Genomic DNA, 24,527 nt, shown 5'->3' with positions numbered 1-24,527 from the left:
CCTTTCTATCATGACCAGCCTCACCAGGACCCTCAGGCTGGTCACCAGCTCTGCAGTGTGAGCTGAACAGGAATTTTCCTCCTCAGATTTCCAAACTATGATGCCTTGTGAGTAACACTGGTGCTACCTTTCCCCAAGCTATGGCAGCATCTGACAAATCCAGCTGGAACTGAAGCAAAATGCAGGCAGTTCTAATCCCAGGAGTTCACTTGTCTATTAAGACAACTTAGATTTGCTTCAAGGGTATTTAAATAGGCAGAATTTGCTATTTTAAACTGATCATCAAGGAATGTGCCTATGTGGTTAATAAATGGCATGGCACAGCTGTGTCTGTCACACAGCAGAGCAGAGATGTCCCTGGGAATGTTAAATGGCATTCCCAGCGAGTGCCACTCACACACAAGGAAGAAAGGAGACAACCCTTTATCATGGTCATCTAGCCAACCTCTTCAGGAGGTAGATGGAGCCAGTGCTAGGGAAAGGATCTTGAAAAGCTGCAAAGCAGCCACCTAAAACCATGCAGGAGCAGGAAAAGAACTGCTGGAACAGATCAGGCAAAAAAAGCCTGAGCTGCCCTCTTGGTTGTGGACTTGGCAGGGGAATGTTTTCTCTCCTACTGTAGCACTGGTAAATCATAACTAAATCAACTTTTAGTAAAGCTTAGACTTGTTATTTTGAAAGTCATATGAGACTGGCTGGTGATAAGCAGTTAGTGCAGAGTCAGTAACTGCTGGGCCCGGCCTAAGTCTCCATCGGGATGAGGAAGAGCAGGACCTGGGAAGCACACACTGAGAGTCCAGAAGGGAGATGGAGGATCCCTGGGGACCCCCCTGACCCACAAAACAGAGCCATAAGATGCCAGGATTTCTCATGCCCACGTTGGGAAGTGCTCGTCATTCTCTGCGTGGGGGACTTGCCCTCCCGGTCAGCTCGGGTGGCACCAGGCAGTGCCAGCCCTGCAGGCAGGACCAAGGGGCTGGGCTGGTACAGAGCCACCACAGAACCAAACCTCCCTGCAGCGCTCTTCCTGCATCACCAGGCTGTAGGTGAGGGTGCACCGAAGGGTGTCTGCCCAGGGCAGCCCCAGGGGTCTGGCAGCAAGGCTGCTTATCCAGGTATTTTAAGCTGGTTAAAGGCTCAGCTGCCCAGAGAGTGCAGGAGGAAGGGCAGAGCTTTAAATCACTTTTTATGGCCATTGAGCAGGAATTTAGGACGGTTTGCTGCTGGTGTAAACTAGAGCATGTCCAGCCTGGGGTGCTGACCAGGAGGATGTCAGGGGCCATACTCAGCTCCCTGCCACGACCCACAAGAGGGATGCTGAGCAGAGGAGAGGGCAGACCCAGGAAACCTCATGACTTGATGGTCTAAGCAATATCAAATCTTAGCATTTATATTTTGTACTATTGATAAACTCCTTCAGTAATTTCTGATGGTTCATATGACCTTTCTGATCCATCTGCAGTTGAACATTTGGTACCTAGTTTTGTGGGTGGAAACATACAGGAGCAATCCCACAATAAATTTATAATCCATGTCTGGAATAAAGGGGATATGCAAACACACAGCCCTTGGAGAGTGGAATAAAAGGATATCAGAGCTCCTTTGCAACCATCTGCATAACTCATTTTTGCCCTAGATAAATCAAGTGATAGTCTTATTCCCCACCAGATCAAACCAGGCCATCCTTTCAGATCTTTCTTCCAATGTCTCCACAGTTTCTCCCTGTGCCAGCAAAATACATGGACATGTTTTGCATACCCCTGGTATTCTGCTTCACTGAAAAGTCCCTTTCACTTGTATTTATTGTACAAAAGCATAAAACAAATTTCTTAATAGCATTATAATTATGCAGAGTTGGACAGCTAGACACAATGCAGCACTGTGTCAATAATTTATTACATCTTATGCCATAATTGAACACTTTTACTATGAGCATTTGAGAACAACTTGGACCTTATACAGAATAATATATCTTGCTACATAATAATGGAAAGGTGGATACTTAACAAAGATATGTAGCTTGGAGGAAAACATACATGGAAGCAAATACCTCCTGCATCACCTATCTTCATGTAAAACTTAAAACTAAACCAACATATTATATTTAATGACTCCTTTTTTTTATATATGCATAGTTTCAAGAGCTAATCAGAAAGAAATCACATTACAGTGCAACTATTTACACCAAGATGGGGGCACACCAGAACACAACCTTCCTTTCTAGACATCGGGACTCTTTTCTTACATTTATGAATGGACAAAGCACATGGGAACCAGACATAAATTCAGTCTCAAGAACAATGTTCAAAGGATCAAACAGGTCATATCCACAGCTCACCGATACCTTCTTTATCCACTGCCTTGAGGCTAAAAGCAGGTGATCTAGGGGTGTAGAGGTATCATCTTCTCTGTCATGGACTTCAGTGAGGGCCGGTCTCGTGTCACCGGCACAAGGTCTTACATCCAGCTGCATGACAGCATCCAAATGCTACTGAAATATGCCCATGGAGAGACATATAGCAGCACTGCATTTATTGCTACGTCCTTGTAAACACACTTACCCTAGAGGTAAGAAATGTAGTTAACCTTGTTTGAGGAGAGGTTATGTCCAAGGTGGTGTATTCATAACATATTCACGTGAGTGACTGTGCTGCTACCTGCAACCACACGACTCCACCACCATGTCCTCATACTGCTTGTAGACCACGTTGTTTGCAGAGTCAATGAAAAGAATGCTGATGGGGCTCAGCCGGGTTGGGACACAGCAGGTCGGGGGGGTCGATTCCGGGTCCATGGAGTTCATTAACGTCTGGATAACCGCGTGGTTGGTGGGCTCCAGGTGGGACCGGAGGGGGAATTCACAGAGCCCTTCGCAGTGATATGCTTCATACTCCAGAGGGGCTATTATCCAGTCATCCCAGCCCATATCCTTAAAATTCACGTGGAGGGCTTTTCTGCTACACCTTGCCTTCAGATTCTTAGTGGGCCTCTTCCCTTGCCGTGTTGCCAGAGGAGCTCTTCTCTTCCGCCTCTGGTTGAACAAGTACTCATAAACAGTTTTGTCATCTTGGCCAGATCTAGCTTTGATTTCATTGAAGAATAAGTCTCTTTTTTTGGTCCGGCCAAACACCAAGAACAGAGCCTTTTCATTGACCTGTCTTCCTGTTCTATTAAATCCCACACTCCTGAGATCAACAGCTCTCCCCCTGTCAAAAGTTTCCAGCTCAAAACACAAGTTAACCAAGTTTTTAAAGTTTCTGAAAAGTTTCCAGATGTCAAACACTTCCCACTTCGGTGTGTCGGTGATACTGACAGTCCGAGAGTCCAGGAGTGTTGCTGCTTGTCTGTTTGTAGAGCAGCTAAATAATTTCACTTGGGAAGTTTTTCCAGAAGAATGAGACTTCCATGTATCAGAAGGCTTCTTCCTCAATATTCGAAGCTCTGCTCCCAGCAAACCATCTTTTTCTAATGCACTGATGTCAAAAATATATTTTTGTTTTCTTATAGTTGGTGCTCGCTCATCTAAAAAAAAGCACACAAATTTTTAAATGTATGTCAAGCACAGATCAATATCAGTTATTCAGTTCTTAATGGTTTTCCTCAAGTCTGCTCATAAGCTAGAAGTTGCCTTAATTAGCCCTCTGAACAAAAAAAACAGTCTTTATCTAAGGGATCAGCTCTGTGCAGGGATACAGAAGAACTCAGTGACTCACCCAGGGAAATGAGTTTCTAAGTTTGCCTTGGAGAAATCTCCTTTCTTTCACCAGTGGGCATTTTCTACCTTCAAAGTTGTGAGTAGGCAACTGAAAAATAGTCCTTGCTCAGGGCTGAGCACTCACAGGACCTATTCACCACTTGTATCCTACTTAAATTACTGAAACAGAGCTTCAGTGGTGTCCAGGCGTCATGCTGGCTCCAAGCATGAGCAAATTTACCCTTAGATGATACAACAGTGAATTAGTCCTTTAAAACCAGCATCCCCAGGAACTGCCAGACTCAAGGATAATTGTCTTATTCACTTAACTCCGCATGATTCACAGCTTTTTCAAACAGGGCAGAAAAACATTCCTCCCTTTAACCTGATGTTACATTTGCTTGCTTCAGCTGGTGAGGAACATGGGAACATGGCTGAGCCAAGGTTTCAGTGACGTGACATTAACAGTGCCTTCCAGTGGCGAGCTGAGAACCTGAATGCAGTGCTTGTGAGCAGTGGATCATCCCTTCCCAGCAGCCAAGCTATTAATAATTAAATGGCAAACAAATCCAGTCCTGGTGAGGCTTCCATCCCCATTACTTCACCAGCTGTAGCCTGTGTTGCTTCCTCAAGTACGTGACAAAACTCTTACCAACGTCACTGGAAGCAACATGGGCTTCCCCAGCCAGAGGGGTGAGGTAAATAAACATCATTCTTTGGGAACCTGGTTGTTTCTCCTGTGAAAGCAAACACTAGCCCAAATTTCCAAAAATGTTTGGAACCTGAATGTGGAACTGCAAGTTCTGGAGTCCCAGAAGTTATTACTTCTGTTAGTCTGGGCTTAGCTGTGGGCTCCTTGGTGGTGCCTGAAAGCTTTGAGCTCCTATGGATACCCCACCCTACCTACAATGCCTCCTGGGTCTGCAGTGTATTTCCTCACAATTCTACCTTGAACCAACCAGACTGACCCTTTGATACTGAAACTTGTAGGGTTCTTTTTTCACAGAACAGCCTCATTCTTAGCATGTTACATGTTTTTAGACATTACTCTATAATCTAACATTAGCAGTTCCCAGCTTGCTAGAAAGAAAATAAGACAAAAATGCAAAAGGTTTTTAAACACCTAAGCATGCAAAGACTGATTGATTTTCAACAATATACATCTAAAATACTTTCTAAATGTTTTCTTTGGCTGCCACACAACCATCTAGTTCTGCCTCTAAATGAATTTTCCAAGATAAGGCAGGAGGACAAAATCTGCAGCAAAGTTGTGTGATTTCATTTACATTAAAAAGAGCTATTTGACTTTACCAAAGTATGATTATTTTCTAATACTCTCTACACGTATAAACACACTCAGACATCTCTCTCTGTCCACACTCACTCACACACGAGCTCCTTTCTTACCTTGTCCTTTGTCTATAAAGCTGGTTATTGTATTGGCAAGTCCAGCCTCCAGTTTTACACTTCCATTAACACCTTTTCTTTCTGCATCTGAGAGAGTCCTGTACAAAGAGAGCATGTATTCATGTGGCGTTATCGGGGGATGTCGGAAGGTTTCCTTAGCTTCCCTCTGGGTTACAGGCTCTTTAGTCTTTTTGGTTTTGAAAGAATCAGTGTCAGTACTGCTTGTACCAGTTTTTTTCAAAGCCACCTTGCTGCTAAGATTTTGAACCTTTGGAGTCACTGTCCTTACTCCAGAAGGTCTGCTGGGGAGATGTCCTACCTTGCCCTCCGCGGCTGCTGTTCTTGAGGGAACCTTCTTTGACTCATCGTTCTTGGCCAGCAGAGCTCCAGCCTGAACAGCACTGCTTTTAGTCCTAGCCTTTGAGGTCCCAGCACTATATCCATGGCTTGCAGTCCTCAGTGTACCTGCCCGTGCAGAGGGACTCCTCTCCTTTCCTTCTGCTTTTAAAAACCCTAGTTTAGATCCTGGATTACCCTGGCCTGCTTCAGAATTACTCAGCGCTCCAGGAACTAGATCCAGAGACAGCCAAGTCAAATGCCAAAGCAGTAAAGTGAGAAAATGCAGGATTTTCATCCTCTGGTCTTCCTCTGAATGCCACTAAAGAAAAAATCAGAAAAGGTTCCTCCAGTTTGGCAGAAGAAAACATGAAAGAAATTAAAAACCAAAGTCAGCAAAAATGGGTTTTGTTTGAGATTAAAACATTTCAAATCTCGTTGTTCAATACTTGTATCCAGTCCCATAGTGGAAATGCTCATGTACTCAGATACGATCTCCCCTGACTTCAGTTAGCAGCTATAAAGAACTTGTTCTTGAAAAGAGAAAGTTTACCACCTCGTTTTCTTCTGTAAAACTGACTGAAAACTTGAAGGAGTCCTGTTTAAATCCAAGGGTTTTTTTTTTTTTCCAAGAAGGAAGAATGGCGTAATGCTGCCTCTGTGTTAAAAGGTTTTTTTAAAGTTTTGAATCCTTTCCAGTGAAAATATTTCACACACAGAGACCTGCAGGTGCTCAGAAATCTTTTACAAACCTGAACTCAGGAATTGGAAACGGAATTCCAACAAACCTATTTAATTACTCTCTGATGTCATGCTGTCTAAACTAATTTAACTGCGATATATTTCTTAAAAAAAATCTTCTTTACCCTTTTCATTAGCATGAGTCATACTCTGCCTCATGTGAAACAGCTCCACAGGCTCAAAACTCCAGAGGATGCCTTTTCAAGTGGCAGTACGGCCTCTGCCTCAGCCCTCGATGAACTCCACATTTAGACAGGACAAACTGCAAAATCAACAACTGAGCCCTGTCACACAGTCCGCTGGACACATACATTAAATAATCGAAGAATAATTCATTTAGTTCTTTTTCCAGAGAACTGTAACAGTGGCTTCGCTTTGTCCTCTGGTGACTGAAGGGCTGCGCTGTAATGCCGGCGCTTAATGAGGGTAACTTTAATTTGACACAAACACCCAGGGCCGTGCCTGCAGACAGTGTATTTTGGCTTATTTATCGCTATGCTTAAAACCTCCGTGTGAGCCCAGCTGGAGAAGCAGCTCCTGGCGGAGGGGATGCCCCGCAGGGCGGGCGCGGTGCAGCGGGGCAGCAGTGCACCCTGCAGGCAGCCATCCTCCTCCTCCTCCTTCTCCTTCTCCTCCTCCTCCTCCTTCCTCCCCTTTGCCCGCAGCCTCTCGGGAGCTGGAGACAGGCCTAACCCCCGTCTTTCATCCAGGCACTGCTGGACACCAGCCTTTGTTTTAATACGAGATGCAAAATGTTCCGAGCCGCCGACCCCACGGCCCCAGGACGGCGGGCAGGTCCAACCCAGGTGTCACGGCTGTGCTGTGGCTTTTAGCCCTCCCGGACAGAGTGTGGAGCAAGTGTGTCTTTCATAAGCTGCAACAAATGAACTGCTGTTCTAAATGAGCCTTCAGGAAATGGGGCACCGGGCTGGATTGAACAGGGATTACTGGGACCTGTCTCTCACCTTGCACTGATGCTAAGCCCAGTCCTCCTCCTGCAACTGCTTTTGCTTTCTGAGGCAAGAAGGGAAGAGGTGCAACACTTTTTAGCTTGATCTGTGTGTGCTGTAGCATCCCTCACCCACCCTGACCAGTATCAGAAACACTGAACTACTTTCATAAATAACAACCTGCATGACATGAGGAGCTCTGAGTACTTGTTTGAAGGAACTGAAGGATAGAAGAGTTCAGTGATTTCATAGATGTCACAAATAAGGTAGATCCAAACCCTCCTGATTTTGATCTAATGGCCCTTCCTCTGATGTCAGTTGTACTTTTGATTGATACTCCCCATCAAAATAAAGCAGCTTCTCCCTGAGTTACCTCTGGTGAAACCATTCCCCAGCGTTCCCTCCACACCATCCCACAGCCCTCCCAGCCATGCCATCCTTTTATCCTTCCCAAATTGCCCACCTTTCTGCTGGGCAGGAGGCCATGTGTGCCTCTGTGCCATGATCATCTTGTCAGTAAGACACAAAAGCAGCTGAAGGTTGAGTTCCCACTTTTAATCCATCCAGCTTCCAGTTTTCACAACACTTGTAAGAATTTAATATTTTTAAGTTGCTCTATCACACCTCGTTGAGATTTGCAAACAGATTCACAAATGATTTAAGAGATGGACATGAAAGAGCAGCAGGTAAAACAATGGGATTACATGGGCCTTGTCTCAGTAAATCAGGTTAAAGGCACAATCATTCATATGTTCAAATGATATTTATATTTACGAGATTAAAATATTTTAGGGGGCTGGACAGAGCTAGCCAGAAAGAAAAAGGAAAAGCAAGCAAAACAGCTGTGCAAACTGATCTTTAAATGAAGCTTTCTTGAAGCAAACTCCACTGAAGTGCTTGGAACCATGGGGGCATGGATGCTGCTCCTGTATTGCCACCCGTGGGTGTTTGTCATCTGGATGCAGTGCTGTCACTGAACTCCAGCCAAGGGAAGTCCTGCCTCGTGTCACAGCAGGCACAAGCAGGGCCCTTCTCAGGGACAGCTCAGATCACCTGCTTGGTCTGTCAGCACACACTGTGGAATAAAGCAGAAGCTGAGCCAAGCAGGGAATGCCTCCAGAGCCCAGAATTCCCGGGGTGCCCTGTAAAACACACAGGACACAGTTCATCGCCCCAAGCGGCTCCCAGGAGGCTCCGCTGGATACGTGATGCCAAGAGTCAGAATCTGTTCACTTCCAGTTTGAGCTGCACATGGAAATCTTTATTCTAGTGATCTACTAGGAACTTCATTTTTCTTTCCCAAGTGAATTAATTTCCAGAAAGGATTTAAAGGATTGAGTAAACTCACATATTAGGCCATTCACTGTCATATTGCTTTTGCTTATTGAAACAAATGAACATTCTATTTCTGCAAGAATTTATCCCTCTGCACCATAGCTTTTGGGGGATTGTTTTTTAAAAGTATGAAGTTATAATTTGAGGAAGGAACTTAACAGTTCTCTGCTTTTCAAAAGGAAAGAATTACACAAAAGTCACAGATGTTATAATTAAAACTTGCTTGTCTTCGGCTGAAGCAAAACCAAAGACAATATAGTTCCCACTTCTATGGAAAATTGTGGCATAATTTTAAAACACTGTGCTTCAATATTGTGATGTTAAATAAAAAACTGGAATTCCAAAGAAACAATTGTGTCATTGGTTATCAAGAGACTTGGTTACATCTGTGAACAGTAGTGAGCTATGGATCACAGATTCATAGAATCACAGAATATCCTGAGCTGGAAGGGACCCACAAGGTCCATCCAGTCTAACTCCTGGCCCTGCAGAGACACCCCAACAATCCCACCCTGTCCCTCAGAGCGTTGTCCAAACACCCCTGGAGCTCTGGCAGCCTTGGGGCCGTGCCAACCACCCTCTGGGGGAAGAACCTTTTCCCTGAGATCCAACCTGACCCTGCCCTGACACAGCTCCAGCCGTTCCCTCGAGTCCTGTCACTGGTCACAGAGAGCGGAGACTGAAGCTGCCCCTCTGCTGCCCCTCGGGCAGAGCTGCAACCTCTGATGAGTCTCTTCTCAGTCTCCTCCAGCCTGAATAGACCAAGTTACCTCAGCCGCTCCTTGTGTGACCTTTCTAGGCTCTTCACTATCTTCGTAGCTCTTTGGACACTCTCTAACAGCTGTATGTCTTTCTTATATTGTGGCTGCCAAAAGTGCCCTCAGGACTCGAGGTGAGGCACAGCACAGATCAGCCCTATCCACTGCACAGCCCGCCTCAGGAGCACTAGGACTAAGCTGAGGCCACAGCATTTTGCTGTCAAGGCTAGAGGACTCTTGCTTCCACCGTAGATCCAAGGACAGAGGAGGCTCTCAGTGTTCAGCATGTCCCACCCCGCAGGCCAGGGGGCTGTGAGAGCCCATGGCTGGAGCCATCTGGCTGCTTCCTGCGGCTCCAACAGCAGGTCCCTCTGGAGCCGGGCCCGAGCTGGTGCTCTGACCCGGGCAGAGCTGCTTTGCCAAATCAAGAATTAATTTTTATGTTATTTTTGTTTCTTGGATCCACAGATTTACATGATTCTCCTAACTCTGAATAAACTGGAAATGGGTTTTCCCCTACCTTTTGGTATCTCTGCCTGTTATCAGTTAGAGAAATAGAGGGTTTATTTCAAACTTTTGGAAGCCTAGTTACTTAAGGAGTTCCTTCATTCGGCACACAATGTTAATTAGCCTGCATTGCCTTCTACAGGTGTTGCTCCTCTCTGCAACACAAGCACGTTTAAATGATTCGAGATTTGAGAAGGAGTCAGTGATCCCAAATTACTTAGCTGACCAAAGAGAATTTTGTGGCAATTCATCTGTTCCACCTCTCCAAAAAGCCCAGATGACGGTGGTGAAGCGTTCACTGCCACAGCAAAAAGCAGGGCCTGAAAACAAGTCAGTGTCATTCAGCAGCCAAATACAAAACGATTTTAAACAATGAGCTTAACCAGCTCCCAGAACGATTCTCGGTGAAAAGCAGAGGATTCATTAACATTAATTAATTTTTCTGCCAGGGCAACGCTCTCCCTCAGCAGCACGGCGAGACCGGCGGAGAGGCCTCACACCGAGCCCTCGCACTGAGGCTGCGCCAGGGCCGGGCGGCCCCGGGCGGGCCGAGGGAGCCGCTCCGCCCGCGGCCCGGCGGGTGGGACCGTCCGGGCGGGACGGAGCCTGGGGGCGGGACGGAGCCTGGGGGCGGGACGGGCCCTCCGGGCGGGCGGGAAGCGCGGCCCGGCGCGGCAGGGCCCTGGTGTGGCCCGGCGGGCTCGGCCGGGCCATGGCGGAGGACGGGCAGCGCAGCCCGGGATCGCTGCGGCGGCGGCTGCGGAGCGCGGAGGAGGCGCAGCAGCGCCAGGCGGGGCTGGTGCGGCAGCTACAGGACGAGGTGAGGGGCGGGCGAAGCCCGGGACCGGGACGGGATGGCCAGGCCGCCCGCTCCCCGGGGGGACTCGGCGTGGCCTCCCCGGGGCTCCTCGCCCAGGCCGGAGCTCGGGGAAGGGCGGCCCCGGAGCGACCGCGGTCGCCCCGCCGAGCTCCCCTGAGGTCGGTTCCGGGCCGCAGCAACGCTGCTGGTTGGCCCCCTTAGTAGGGCTTGTCCGGGGCAGGAGCCGAGCTGGTTGGCTTGCAAAGCAAATTTGAGAACTCATTTCCATCGCTTCAGAGGAGGTGTTCCCTCGAACACCCAGCCGTTGTCTCGGGGTAGGTGGTGGCCTTAGGCCCGGCAGAGCTGCCCACGTGTGTCTCCATCGCAGTCTCAGGTGAGCTGACAGCGCTGCGTTTGAAAGAAACCCCGCCTCAGCCTCTGTCGTATTAAAGGGAAGCTTCTCTATGTTGTAATCACTTCTTGTATCGGCATCGCTGTGCTTGGGCTGTACAGACTCAGAGAAAAACTAATTCAGGAGGAGCCAACTCTGTTACACGCTGCATTCGCTCATCTTCAATCTCTGTATCCACCCAGGTACTGCGGTACCAGACTTGGTGTCGAGAGTTGGAGCAGCAAGTGAAAGCCGGAGGGGTGAGTGTGCAGGTTGTGGACTAAAGGGAGTGTACATAGCATTCCTAATTGCAGACCAAAAAAACACCTTCACAAAGCAATGACAGGAAAACAAGATTTTACTGTCTGAGGGTTTAGAGAAGCGCTCTGAGTTTTCCCATCAGTTTTGTCCAGTTGCCATTCTTAGGGCAGCCAGTAGTCCCAGAAATGCTAGTCAGGAAAACCCAGTTGAGGATTTTAATTCTGTGAAAGAGTGCTTTATTGCTGCAGTAACCTTTGTCCTGGGTCTCAGGAGAGGAGTGTGCTGCCTGTTACATGGTACAGCTGTCTTGGAGGAAGAACGAGTTGAAAAAGCGTTTTGGAAGGCAGGAATGCTGGTGTTCAATGTACCGACCTGGCTCTGTGCTTTTCTTTCTGCTTCAGGGCTAAAGTAAACATAGAAACCGAAGGGTAGGAGAATAGGAGAGCATTCCCAGGCTTCAAGTCAAAGTCAGCACTTGAGGTCATGAGTTGAGGATACGTAGCTGTGAGGGTTCAACAGTGGGAGAGTAAGGAGAGCTACTCACTGAGTAACACTCTTCCCTTCTACTCCCTTCCTCCCTGTAATCACAACACATCTGGAAACCACAAGCTCCTGAGATACCCAACTAATGGACAGGAAGGTGGTGGATGCTAACAGTGGTGAAGGAAACACCAGCATTTGACTAAACATTTCCTTTTTTCTTAAGGGATCCCTTCCAGGCAGGTGGGAAGCCACAGCAGACCACAGCCTGGAGAAAGCCCTGCTTCAGGTGGAAGAGGAGCAGCAAAGGTACAAGGAAGAAGCATTTCTTCATACTTGGTATCCTGGATGCTCATGGAAGTGAGGGAAAACCTGTCGGTGCTGCCTGGTGTCCCCAAGGGAAGCGGTTGGGCAAGCTGCTTTGGCAGGAGAAAGGTCCACCATCTGTTTTCTGTGGTGCAGTAATAGTCCTGTGTGCTGAATGGCTCTGCCTTGAGTGGGGAGGGGGTGTGTGTATTCTGGGTGAAAGGTCCCTTTCCAGCCTAAATTATTCTGTGGTTCAGTAGGTGAGTGGTTCAGACAGTGCTGGAGAAAGGTGATGCATCCAGTGACCATCAGCATGAAGGAGGGGTTGAGTTGTTAATTATGGGCATCATCAAGGATGAAGGGGAAAACAAAATCATAGGTGGAAATTAAAGGCTCAAAGCAAGGGAAAGCAAATGAGTTTTTCATCACAGATCTTAATCCTAGAAAGTGCTTTTACTGCCTCTCAGGCAGCAAAGCCAGTGTTGAGGGAGCTGGAAAATCACAGGGATGCTGGAGAGCAGTCGTTCAGTGACCTCATTGCTGTTTCTCCCTTTCCAAGGTGTGAGAACCTGGCAGAAGTGAACACTCTCCTGCGGGAGCACCTTGATAAAGCCAGTGAGGTTAATTCAGCCCTCAGAGAAGATGTTGGAAAGCTGACGGTGGATTGGATGAGGGCCCGGGAGGAGCTGGAGTTGAAGGAGAGTGAGTGGCGCCATGAGCGTGAGGTAGGGATGGGCTGTGGGAATTCAGCTGTGATGCTAGGTCGGAACACGAGTGCATTTTGTTCCTGGCACAGAGAACTTGCTGTGTGGGGGTTGTGGCTCTGCTGAAGATTACTGAAGGTTTTGGTGTTGGTAAGCGGGGGAGGAGTCAGCAAATGGTGCTGGTGGGAGATGCCCACCTGCTGTGACTGTACTGCTGGGTCCTAGAGGCAAATGCTGGCTCTTGCTGGGCACTGTAGGGCAGTCACAGGAATGCTTGTCTTTCTTATAGTTCCTAAATCCTTGTCTCAGATTCAAAGTGGCCAAACAGAGGAACAAGACAGGCCTTACGTACCTGTTGTAAGGCAACCTGACACAGGGCTTAGAGGAGCTTGTGTTTGTCTTCCTCCACAGAGGCTGAGACACCTCTGCAAGGCAAGGGGATGAATCATGATCAGTTTGCTTTGCTGCTATCCACTGCTGCAGGAGAAGTGTGGGTGTTCCCTTCTTGGCAGGTCTGCTGTGTGCCTCTGTGGTACCTCTGCAGTCCTTAATGTCCCTGGTGCAGTAGTTCCTCAAGGGCACCTGGTGATGGTGGTTGTACTCCCCTATCTGAGAGATGTGTACAGTGACAATGAAGGCTGAATTGGCATTTCTTTCTGTCTTTGTATGTTTAGCTTTATGACAACTACTTAAGGGGGGAACATAACCGTCTGCTCAGCCTGTGGCATCAGGTGGTGACGTTCCGCCGTCATTTCCTGGAGATGAAGACTGCCACGGACCGGTGAGTGGAAGTTAAGGCAAGAGCTTCAGAAAATATGCGGCTTGCCTTCACACCTGCTTTTTGAACCTCAGTGTTGCGTTAGTTACAGCAAAAGAGGGGATTTCTCCTACCTTTTTTTCTGTTGGCAGTTGGAAGCAATGCTTTGGGCCATTTTCAGAAGCATTTTGTTTGCTGCTGGTTTGCAGGTAAAGCTGAGGAGCTTGAGCACTGCAGAGGCCCTGAGCAGGTGATTTGGCTGTGGTGATGTGTGGGCACATGAACACAGGCACAGGCATGTGTGAACACCTGGGAATAGATTCACTGAAGCTGTGCAATGCTTCGGTGTATGGAGCAGTCCCTTGTAGGGAATGATGAAAACCTGCCTTAAAAATCGCACCAGGTTTCTTTTCCTGAGAGAAAGATCATTAACACATACCTTTTTTCCCTTTTCATTTCCAATGTACATTTATTTCGATTGGTTTGTATCCACTTATTCATCTCCTAGTGTTCAGAGAAAAAATAGCTTCTCTATGCTGTTACTGCATTTATCCAATTTATTTTGCTTAGTTTGATACCTCTTTTTATGATTGTTTTCTTGTTCTTGGGCTCACTGAGGTTCCTTTCTCACAGTTGCCTTCTATGCAAAAATAACATAGCCATAATAATACCTTCTTCTGGTGTCAGCATGCAATTTCAAACTCTGGGTTACTGTCAGCCATTTGTCTTATTTGGTTATAAGTCTTCCCTATTGTGTGAAGTCTGCCTGACCTGCTATTTAATGTTTGTGTTATTTGTACTTTTATGTTAAAGCGTTTTAGGCCAATTCTTACACCCCTTTCCTGAAGTGTTTATTATATAGGTATGATCATGAGCCTCTTAACAGTCCAAGGTGGGATGATAACAGCACTTAAGGCTGATTCCCTTGAATAAAAGCTGGGGACTTTAGTAAAATTCCTGGCACCTATTAAAGATAATCAAGAGCATGTTAAGAAGATAAAGCAAGAGCAACAATAATAAGAGTAATTAGGGATTCTTGAGGCCTTCTGGCTGTGCCATATCTTTCTTCTTACATCTGAGGAGAAGACAAACTCCTCCCTCAACTACCCAGGAAAGTCTTTGTTCAGCTGTCAAGATGTGTCCTGGTCCCCAAGTGTCACATTAATGACTCTCCCCAGGGAAGAGGTCATCTTGCCTGCCAGCATTGCCTGTTGCATGATTACACGCTTCAGAAGTAAGTCAGCCGATAAAGATGGTGGTGTGAACGTTGGCTGTTTCTTGGTTCCTCTCCAGAGATTTGTCAGAGCTGAAGGCAGAACAAATGAGGCTTTGTGGATCTATCCTGGTGAACTGCTCCCACCTGAACTCCAGCGTACGGCTCAGGGAGTCCATAGCTCTGGGTAAACCTGTCCTGAAGGGTCAGGCAGACCAGCAAATGGAACAGAAAATAAACCACAAGACTCAGGAAGTGGTGGCCTCACAAGTCAGGTGGGACCTGGAGAAGAAGGAGCTTCAGGACAGGTAAAGGTGTTTGAAACTTTGCTATTACAACATTATCTTTTTGTTCATGTTTAGAACACACCCATTGTGCACAGCCCTGTTTCTGTCCCTGGGCAAACTCTTGCTTTCAACATAAAGGATAGAAAAAATCATCTGCCCAACAGAAACTTCTGAGTAAGACAAGAGTGGAAAAGAGATTGCCTCTTAGAGTGCTTTTGCTGTTAGTTGGTTCTTGGTGAAAAACTGAGACCAGTATAAAGAGAACTGTGTCCCTGTTGCTACTCTGGGCTGTGCTGAAGGAGTTGGGAGGAATTTGCCCAGGGCCATCACAAGCACTGTTGGACCTCTGTGCTGACAATTCCTTGCAAGACTGAGTGCAGAGGCCTTTGGGACAAGAAGTGCCATTTTTCAAGATGAAGCCTATTAACCTGTAGACATAAGCGCTGCCTTTGCTGTGTTTCCTGGGTTGAACTTTCTCTGCTATGCTTCCGGGAGCTGCTTTGCTCTTTAACAGGTGATGGTGTGCAAAGCTTTTGGAATGGCACATGGACCTTCTCTTCTCAGGGTGATGGAGCTCTCAGCCTTGCTTGTACAGTCTCAGAAGCAGAACGAGGAGAAGGAGAAGACCATGAAAACGCTTAACGACACAGTGGAGATTCTAGTATGTTTTACCTTTACCTGAGAGACAGCCCAGTGTTTGCTCTCCAGCTGAGCACAGCTTCCTCAAGAGACAGAGCAGGAAAGATGCTCAGCATATGGGAACATCAGACACGTGGCCAAACTATTCCTTGTGAGTTTGGCTGATGTGGAGTCAGTTCAGGTGCAGGCAGTGGCAGAGGAGCTGCAGACAGTTCAGGTATCTTCCTCTGAGGGTCACACCAATGCTCTTCTGCCTGTGACTTTAAGTCTGTGGGGATCAGAGCTGCTTGGAGCTGACAGCTTAGTAGCAGTCTATAAAAACCAGCTGTTGGTCTTCCTCTTCTTTTTAGCAAAGAAGAAATGGAGTAGATACAGGCAGGAGTATACTGGAATCACTGGGGCTGAAATCCATCGGCGTGACAATGCTGCTGAGAATGGGAACACTGCAGATGGGAGCAGCTCTTCCCTGCCCACCCTTTCTTTATTCTGTTCTCAGGAATCAAGTTGGATAGAGAAAGAGTTTGAAGCTTCATTGACTAAAAGTGCCAAAGAAGAGAATCTTTTCCTCCAAAAGCTCATAAAAATATCACTGAGGTGAGTACAGAGTTGGTACAGTACCAGAGTTGGTGCAGGGACCACATCCCTGTAAATTCGATTTTAAAGTACTTGAGGAAGACAACAGACTAGCCCAGGGATCAGAGATACATGTTGTGTACTGACTGTGTTAACTGGCATTGCCTCTGATTTTTAGACCACTTTTATGACATAGAACCTGTCCTAACTTGCAAGTTGCTGTCCTGTGACACTTAACTGAACCACTAGAAGTTTCAGTACCTTTGCCTTCACCGTCCCACTAAGGTCTCTTTTGGAATCTGCTTTGAGTGTGCTACTTGACATTTGTATTCCAGTGTTTCTTAGGTACTTCCCCCACCCTCTTTGAGCAATGACTCTTGCTCTTCAGATTTTTATAAAAGGTCACTGACTCAGTCAATGCACTTGGCAACTCTGCTCCTTCCCTCTATGTTCACTGACCATCATAATCTCCCCAGAATTGCAACTGTTCAGGGGTAACCTCAATTTATACCTAAAATTCCCTTGAGGGAGGAGAGTTTAATTATCAGCTCTTTTACACAGCTTCAAGGAAGTGAGCATTCAGGCAGCCTCCAGCCACTTCACACTTGTGAAGAGTAGCTGTATTCAGAAATCCCTGGAGTACCTGTGGCCACAGGGACAAACTTGTTTGGACTGCAGAAATGAGAGAATTGAGTTTTTAATGACTCCAGGGTGAAGTGAGGGGAAAAGGAGAATAAGATAAAGAAAACCAAGTAGAATGAGCAAAGACTAACAGCTTGATGTGGGCTCTCAGGTGGTGTTAGACGACAGTGACAGCCTGGTCAGCATTATCTGCACTGACAGTTCCCATCACGCAGAGTCTGGGAACGTCTTCTCCGCTCCGAGATTGGTTGATACAGGGCATGCCTTCGGATTGGTTCTGGAAGCGCTGGCAAGGATGCGAGGGGCAACACAGGTGAGCCCTTGTGCTTGTCTTGCCCACTGGCCACAGGCTCAGCTGCCGATGCCTCGCTCAGCTCCATACCCTTCCCATTCTCTCGGCCAGTTGAGCCACTTTCTTTCTCACCTTTGCACTCGTGGTCCCACACTGCCTTGCTGGCCTCACCAACTCTATTTCTTCTGCTTTTCTCTCTTGGATCCCCACACCCTCAGCACAGCTTTTTGCCTTCAGGGGAGCTGTCTGTGCTTGCTTCTCCCAGCTCTCTGGAGCCGTCTTCCCTACTCCTTACTGCTTGTTTGTGCTCTTTCCCTGTCTGTTCCTGCAGGCCCTGAGAGAAGAGCTTTCTGCCAGGGAGGACTCAAACAATTTCCTGCTGCAGCAGCAGAGACGGCAGGAAGAGAAGTGCAGGGAGGTGCAGCAAAAGCTTGAGAAATTGGAGGAGACATGCAAGAGGTCCAGCAGCCACCAACAGCACCTGCAGTCCTTGGTAGAGGAACTCAGGAGGTGAGTGTTTCCTCCTCTTCCTCCTGCATTCAGAGGCAATCTGTTTCCAGTTGTGGGAGTTCAGAGGTGTTCTGAGCAAAGAACTCACCTGCCCTTCCACATGTAGGCCTCAGTGTGGCACTTCAGCATCATCCTGTCAGGACTTTTCATGCTCTACAGTGACTCCCAAGGCTGTCTCTGAGATGGACAGTGATGTTGGAACACAAGATGCTTCCCTCTCGCCAAGCTGTCTCCCTGAATGCTGTTCTTTGGGTGCCCTTTCCCAGCCACTGTTTCTCACTGAAGGAAGGCAAAAGCCTGCCTTTCTTTCCCTCTTCAGGGATTTCCTTGAGAGGGAAAGAGCAAGGTCTTCCTTAGCTTGACGCCTCCAGCTCCATCCTGGAGTGCCGAAAATGGGATCTGTGACTCTCCAGGCTTCTTTGTTCTTCTGACTGAGCCTTGTCTCGGCAGGGACTGTGCAAATCTTGAGAAAACTAGGGGAGAGCTACAGCAACAGCTGGGATTAATGGAGCAAGAAGCCTCTTGTCTGCGTCAGAGTAAAGCTGAGCTGCAGCTGAAGGAAGAGTCAGCCCAGGCAGAAAAGGCAGAGCAGCAGGAGAGGATGGAGAGAGCGCGGCGTGACCAGGAGCTCCTGTGAGTGTTCAGGCTTTCTCTGGGCAGGGGTGGGCAGTGCTGGGCTTGAAGAGGCTCAGCATAAAGAAACAAATGGTGCACAAATGCTCCTCGTTTGGATCATAGACTGTTTTTTGGTAAAAAACCTTGCTTTCCCTCCTCATAGAGTGAAGGACTTGGCTGCACTTGAGGGAAAACACTCATCATTGCAGAGGGAGTTGTTAGTCATGAGACAGACACTGGAGAAATTGCAGCTTCAGAGGGATCTGCTAGAGCAAGAGAAGGATGAGCTTACCATGGCTCTGGAGAAGGTATGGACACCTTATTTCTAGGCAGCACTTGTCAGAGGGAGTTTTTCTCCCCAGATGCTGTTTTTGGCGGTAGAAGACAGCGACAATGTTGTTCTCCGTGGAAAATGGTGGCCTGACCAGACTCATTGTTTGGGGTCATTGATCCCCATGAGCTCATTGGGAGCTCTGCCCTGGGAGTAAGTCAGAGACAGCCAGGCAGGTGGAGTTGCTGCCTGAAGTGTGGGATTTTGCTGCCTTTGTTGTTCCACTGTTCTTTTGCCCCTCCAGGCAGAGCGGTCAGTGGCAGAGCTGACAGGGGCTCAGAACAAGCTGAATGCTGAAAGAGCCGATCTCCGGGCTGCAGCAGCAAAGATGAGCAGCATCAATGAAGCTCTGGCACTGGACAAAGTGCAACTGAACAAACATGTGCTGCAGGTGAGCAGAGTTGCCAAAGACATTGCCAGATGCTGCTTCTTCTCAGCCTTCTTGCCTGGGGACAGTCTGACCATGGCAATGTTCCTTTTGTGTCTCAACCAAACTTCTTAGTAATTCTTACTGTACTTTATTTCCTCTGTGGTTCTCTGACTGTAGTTGGAGCAAGAGAAGGAGGTTCTGTCGGCTAAAGTGGATGAAATGGAGAGAGCAAAGGTCTCTGAGCAGGAGAAGCTGAACTTTTGTGAAAGAGCTAACGAAGAGCTCAGCACAGAGAAAGCCCAGCTGGAGCAGCTGCTAAAGGAAGCAGAAGAGCAACAGGAGGAGTTGCGGGTGGAACTGAGGGCACTGGGAGAGGAGAAGACAGAAACCCAGGAGAAATTCTATCAGGTGAGACCAAAAAGGTGGCATGTCCAGGTGGGCATTTAGCTGCTTGGCTGAGGGGAGCTGTACCTGTTAGATCTGCAGTGGTTTGGTCAAGGGGACACATGGTAGTGCTGGAGGTCAGAAGGCTTTGTTTGCTCCTTTTTGGAAATGTGTGGATGGCTTACAGAGCTGTTCTGCAGTTCTGAATTGTCCTGTGCTTCTACAGCCTTTTAGTCCACCTGTCTCTGTTGGCCTCTTTTGTGGCTTTTGATAAACTGCAAAGAGACAATTGTGTTGCCCTTGAATCTGAGTGGGCTACTATCTCACATGTGGCAAAAGAAACAAACTGTGTAGGTCTGAACCTTTTTTTCTGAAACAAAAAAAATGAGCTGCATGTTTCTGTTGATGCTTTTTGTTGTGGAATCTGCAACTTTCAAAACTCGGTTTGTTTGAGCCTAGAGAGCAGGAAAAAGCTGCAGGTCTATGGCTGCTGTCCTGTACTGCTAAGAAAGAGAGTAACATCTTTAAATTCTTGAAATTCTATTTTAAGACATGTGCAACTTGGTGGCTGAAAAGCTGCCTGAGGGAAAAGGTTTTGGGAGTGCTGGTGAACAGCAGTTGCACATGAGCTGTCAGTGCGCCCAGGTAGCCAAGAAGGACAAAGGCATCCTGGCTTTATCAAAAGTAGTGTGTCAGACAGGACCAGGGCGGTGACCATCCCCCTGTGCTGGGCACTGATGAGGCCTCATCTCAAATCTTGGAGTCAATTTTGGGCCCTTCACAACAAGAAAGACATTGAGGAGCTGGAGCGTGTCCAGAGAAGGGAATGGAGCTGGGGAAGGGTCTGGAGCATCAGGAGCAGCTGAGGGGGCTCAACTTGGAGAAAAGGAGGCTCGGGGGGACCTTCTTGCTCTCTGCATCTCCCTGACAGGAGGGGGGGAGCCAGGATGGGGTCAGGCTCTGCTCCCAGAGAGCAAGGGGCAAGAGGAAATGGCCACAAGTTGTGCCAGGGGGAGGTTTAGATTGGGTATTATAGGATAACTGTGAGAAAATGGTTTGTTTCTTTTCTGTTAGTCACAATTTTGGAGGATGTGGTAGGTTTGGCAAATACACAGCAGAGGTTTTATACTCAAGAAAACAGCTCAAAAAGCACAGTTAGTCTTAAGCTACATTAGACTACTTCTTTGTGTAAGTAAATGGTATTGTTGGTGTGAACTACTGTGCAGATAGAGTCTGCTTTGGCCACATCAGCCAGACTTGCATAAATCACTAAATGACTGCTCCCTACAAGGGCCATTTCCCTGCCAAGGATCCCCTTGCACTGCTGCTTTACACACTGAGGGAGGTGACACTTTCACGTGGGGATTTTTTCCTAGAAGGAGAAACCCTGTGTATTTTCACTTGCTTCAGTGAGCAAAATTGCTTTTGCTCAGCCTTCCCTGAAAATTTCCTGCTCTGGAATAGATTGATGGAAATTTCATTTGCAAAGTGGCAGTTCTGGAAGATGCAGTGTTTTTGCATGACAGCAAATAGTTTGGAGTAGGGATGTTTGTCGTGAAGGAGGTGTCTGGTCCCAGGCAAACCAGAAGGGTCAGACACATCAACTTGATGGTGCCAGTGCCTTTTGGCAGCCCAGGGTATCAGTGCTGCATACGGCAGATGCTCTGAAGCTTTGAGCCCAGAGTGCAGGAGCTCTTTGTCCTCTGGCTGGCTCTGCACAGGGTTCCCGAGGAAGGACTCGAGCTGTCGTGCGTCCACCTTCCAGGTTTCCCGCGAGAAGGAGTCGGCTGGCAGGGCTCTGGAGCAGCTGCGCCAGGAGTCCTCTCGCCAGGAGCAGGCGCTGGCCCAGGCGTGCAGGGAGAAGGAGCTGCTGGGCCGGGAGAAGGCTGCCCTGGAGGTGCGACTGGCAGCCACGGAGCGGGACCGACAGGGCATTTCTGAGCAGCTGGCAGAGGCCAGGTAAAGGCAGGGGGGACACCCTGGGCAGGACGTGACTGAAGGGCTGTAATAATAAAGGTGGAAAGCACTACACAGGGGTTTATTGCACCCTCTGTGCTTTTCAGCTGTTGAGGTCGAATTGGGCCAGGCCATAAGGAAAGCCTGGGCATTCCCTTGGAGGGCCCTGCTTTGCTATGGAAATGGCACAAATATGCCTTCTGTATTCAAGTTTCCATGCCACCCATTTTCTGTACTCAGGTGTGGGGATCTTGAGCCACATTATTCTGGAATATTCCCTGTGGGTGTCAGAAGCAAGAAACTCCTTTTTCTGTCCATTTGCATCTTTTAGGTCAGTGAAGGAGACACTGGAATCCAGCCTGTTTGCAGCTCAGCAGCAGGTATCTCAGCTGGAGATCAACAGGAGTCACCTGGAAGCTCAGCTGCACACAGTCATGCAGGCCAAGGAGGTGATCCAAGGTGGGAGCTTTGCGTGCTTTGTTTCTAGGCCCCAGCCTAGAGAAGCTGCTGTAAAGCCACCTCTGTCTGCAGGGCTTCTGAGGCACAGAGGGGCTGGAGGCAGGGCCATCCTACACTGAAACTGAAAGGGCTGGAGGTCAGTAAAGACTCTGAATCTTGCCGTTGGTGGTGTTTGCAGGGGAAGTCAAGTGCCTCCAACGTGAGCTGGAAGCAGAGAGAACCCTTGGGAAGCAGGAGAGGGAAGACATGGCCCAACAACTCTTGCAGGCAGAGCAGCAGTATCATGATACCCTCAGACTTGAGGAAACTGCTCACCAAGGGGAAATAAAGAAGCTCCTGCAAGACCTGGTAGGAGACAATACACTTGTGAATTGTTCAGGCCAGCTCTGTGGGCTGGTTTAGCAGAATCGGAGCCTGAGCATGGGAAATGGCAGCAATCACCTGCCATGGGCTTCAGACTGCTGGGCTGGGCAGCAGAGCCAGCAGCTGGGACTTGAAGGCAGTGGAAGACCCAGAGGATGATGCTGGGACAGTAAATGCAGCCGTGGCTTCAGTGTGGGTGTCAGATGAGTTGCAGAGCAAGTTAGGAGGTCCCCACCCCAAGCGTGGCAGCCAAGGGCAGGACCAGACCTGACTGCTGCCTACCATGGAGCAGATGCCAGCAGTGCTGCCAGCTGCAATCAAGGGAACTTGGTTCCTCTCTTTCTGCCCTTGCCCAGGGGACAGAGTGATCAGCTTTGGGCTTGAAGCGTTTGGAACAGGCCCCTTGTCCCTGGTCCTTCAGTCCTCGTGACTGGGCCTCGCCCTGCAGATCATCTGCACCTGCTCATCGCTGGAAAGGGAGGGGATCTCTGAGCAGAGAGACCCTGAGAGCAGAGAGAAAACCTGAGGAGAGAGGTGCTAGGAATCAGGCAGCCAGCAGAGGGGGCATGGGGACGTCTCCTTGTCTTAGTGGTTGGACTCATTGCTCGTAAAGATCTTTTCCAACAGAAAGGATTCCATGACTCCATGATTCTTGCACCTGCTGACACTCCTGTCAAATTCTGTGGTAATAGTTCAGGATTTCTGGAGGGCAGAAAGCCACTCCTGTGCTCTGTTCAGGTTAGGGTTTGTGGGAGGGATAAAGCTTCCCATTTTTCTGTGAAGAGCTTGGCTGGCACTTCAGCTGGAAGACTTTTCCTCCCCTCATCAGGCAAGCGAACGGGAAGAGCACCATGCAGAGATGCAGAAGATGCTGAAGGAATGGGAAAAAGGGAAGGCAGAGACAGAAGAGGAGCATAAGAAGACTCTGTTTGAGATGAGACAGAAAGTTGCCACCCTGCAGGCTCAACAAGAAGAGGAACGAACGAGATTGGAAAATGCCAAGCAAGAGGTAAAGATTGTGAAAGGAGAATTGATGTGGTGTTTTTGCAAGGCTGGAGCTGTGGGAGATGGCAGGATGTCGGGCTGTGTGGAGCATGTCCTCCATGTCTTCTACATTGCATTTGGAGGGGTGAAAGGTGAACAGCACTGTCTTCAGGATTAGGAATGAGACTTCTCATAGGAGGCCTGGCAGAAACGTCACCTTTCAGTTGAGGTTTTTGTGCTGCTATTGTGTTCCATTTTTTCTAAGACTCACCTCAGAGTATCTTCACTAACAGTCCCCTTGGGATGTTTTCTAATACGTGGTTATAGCCAAACTGATTTTGTGGGACTGAATCCCCAGGAGGATGGATGGGAGTTTTCTTTTGTGGGAATGGAGAGGGCACAGCAGGAATGATGATTAGAGAAAAATCTTTTTAAAGCCTTCTCTGGAATATTTCTGAACAGTAACCCAGAGATGTCTTCTGGGCTGTACTTTAAGTCACTTCCTGAGAAACAGTTTCGCATTTTGATCTCCTATACCAAAGCAACCCTGTCATACACTGAGAGTCTCCCTTGTGTCCTCCCCAAAGTGCTCTTCATGCCAACTGCCTGGGGACAGCAGTACCCCCAGCTGTGTCTGCAGGTATTGAAATGCCAGGGCAGTGCTCAGGGATGACAGTGTGTCCCTGGAATGTCAATACCTTCCAAAGTCAGCTGAAGAGCTTGAAACTGAAGTAATTTTCACCAACCTCCTACTTAGAACACATGGGTTTCCTGAGTGAGCTGCTCCCTTCAGCCCTCAGCAGCTCTGTGTTTGCTCTGCTGCTCACGAGGTGCAGCAGTTGCTGTTGAAAGACAAAGCAGACAGGGCAGAGGAGGAGGGACACCCTCAGCAGCACAGCCAGACAGCAGGGAAATGCCACCCTTCCCTGGGAGATGACTGGCAGTCTGTTGGGGCTTCAGACATGGATGGGTCACGTTTATGGTGCCAGTCTCCCTTGGGAAGTTGTGTGTCTGTGGGCAGATAAGGACCCAGGAGAGCAGCAGCAGCAGCACAGTGCTCTGAGGAGGCGTGAGCCCATCAGTCCTTGTATCCTGACACACACGTATGGAAGTGTGAACCCATCTGCTCTTTGTTTCTGTGCAGGTCCTGCTGGAAAAGCAGAACGAGAAGAGTGTTTTACTAGAGACACTGCTCCAAACTCAGGGAGAGCTAAGCCAAGCCTGCCAGCAGGTCCAGCAGCTGAGGCAGGAGATGCAAGAACAGCAAGAGAAGGGGCAGGTAAGTCTGAGTAGCCAGGGAACAGAGTGAAGGGCAGTACCAAGGCCATAAAATGCAGGACTGAGGAAGCAAGGACTAGTGCAGGCACTGAAAGCACAGAGCCTGGTGAGCTCCGGAGCTCAACCCCAGGAAGGAAGGGTTGCAATGGAAGTGGAGCTGGGTAGAGAAGCCATAAGTGGCTGAATAAATGGGATTTTGAGACAG

The 24,527-nt window shown here is 48.4% G+C and overlaps 2 protein-coding genes across 2 annotated transcripts in view; one reads left to right on the top strand and one right to left on the bottom strand.

The window, feature by feature from the left end:
- Nucleotides 1-1,867: 1,867 nt before the first annotated feature.
- On the bottom strand, nt 1,868-10,442 carry GDF5 (growth differentiation factor 5). Its single transcript, XM_032705291.1, has 4 exons — nt 10,229-10,442; nt 9,955-10,105; nt 5,102-5,199; nt 1,868-3,522 (listed from the first exon to the last, which is right to left on the bottom strand). The coding sequence occupies exons 1-4, from the start codon at nt 10,440-10,442 to the stop codon at nt 2,654-2,656; spliced, it is 1,332 nt and encodes a 443-aa protein (XP_032561182.1). The 3' UTR covers nt 1,868-2,653.
- Nucleotides 10,441-24,527, top strand: part of CEP250 (centrosomal protein 250) — a 29,646-nt gene continuing 15,559 nt past the window's right edge. The window contains 19 exon segments of the mRNA XM_032705290.1: nt 10,441-10,548; nt 11,122-11,178; nt 11,886-11,968; nt 12,525-12,690; nt 13,344-13,450; nt 14,720-14,947; nt 15,491-15,587; nt 16,062-16,163; nt 16,932-17,093; nt 17,404-17,582; nt 18,033-18,215; nt 18,361-18,505; nt 18,773-18,919; nt 19,076-19,306; nt 21,048-21,241; nt 21,570-21,697; nt 21,876-22,045; nt 22,890-23,069; nt 24,189-24,323. Of these exon segments, the coding sequence (XP_032561181.1) occupies nt 10,441-10,548; nt 11,122-11,178; nt 11,886-11,968; nt 12,525-12,690; nt 13,344-13,450; nt 14,720-14,947; nt 15,491-15,587; nt 16,062-16,163; nt 16,932-17,093; nt 17,404-17,582; nt 18,033-18,215; nt 18,361-18,505; nt 18,773-18,919; nt 19,076-19,306; nt 21,048-21,241; nt 21,570-21,697; nt 21,876-22,045; nt 22,890-23,069; nt 24,189-24,323 (2,802 nt within the window).

This window comes from Chiroxiphia lanceolata, chromosome 17 (assembly GCF_009829145.1).
Source record: "Chiroxiphia lanceolata isolate bChiLan1 chromosome 17, bChiLan1.pri, whole genome shotgun sequence".
Taxonomy (NCBI): Eukaryota; Metazoa; Chordata; class Aves; order Passeriformes; family Pipridae; genus Chiroxiphia; species Chiroxiphia lanceolata.
This window is presented reverse-complemented; position numbering and strand designations above follow the sequence as displayed.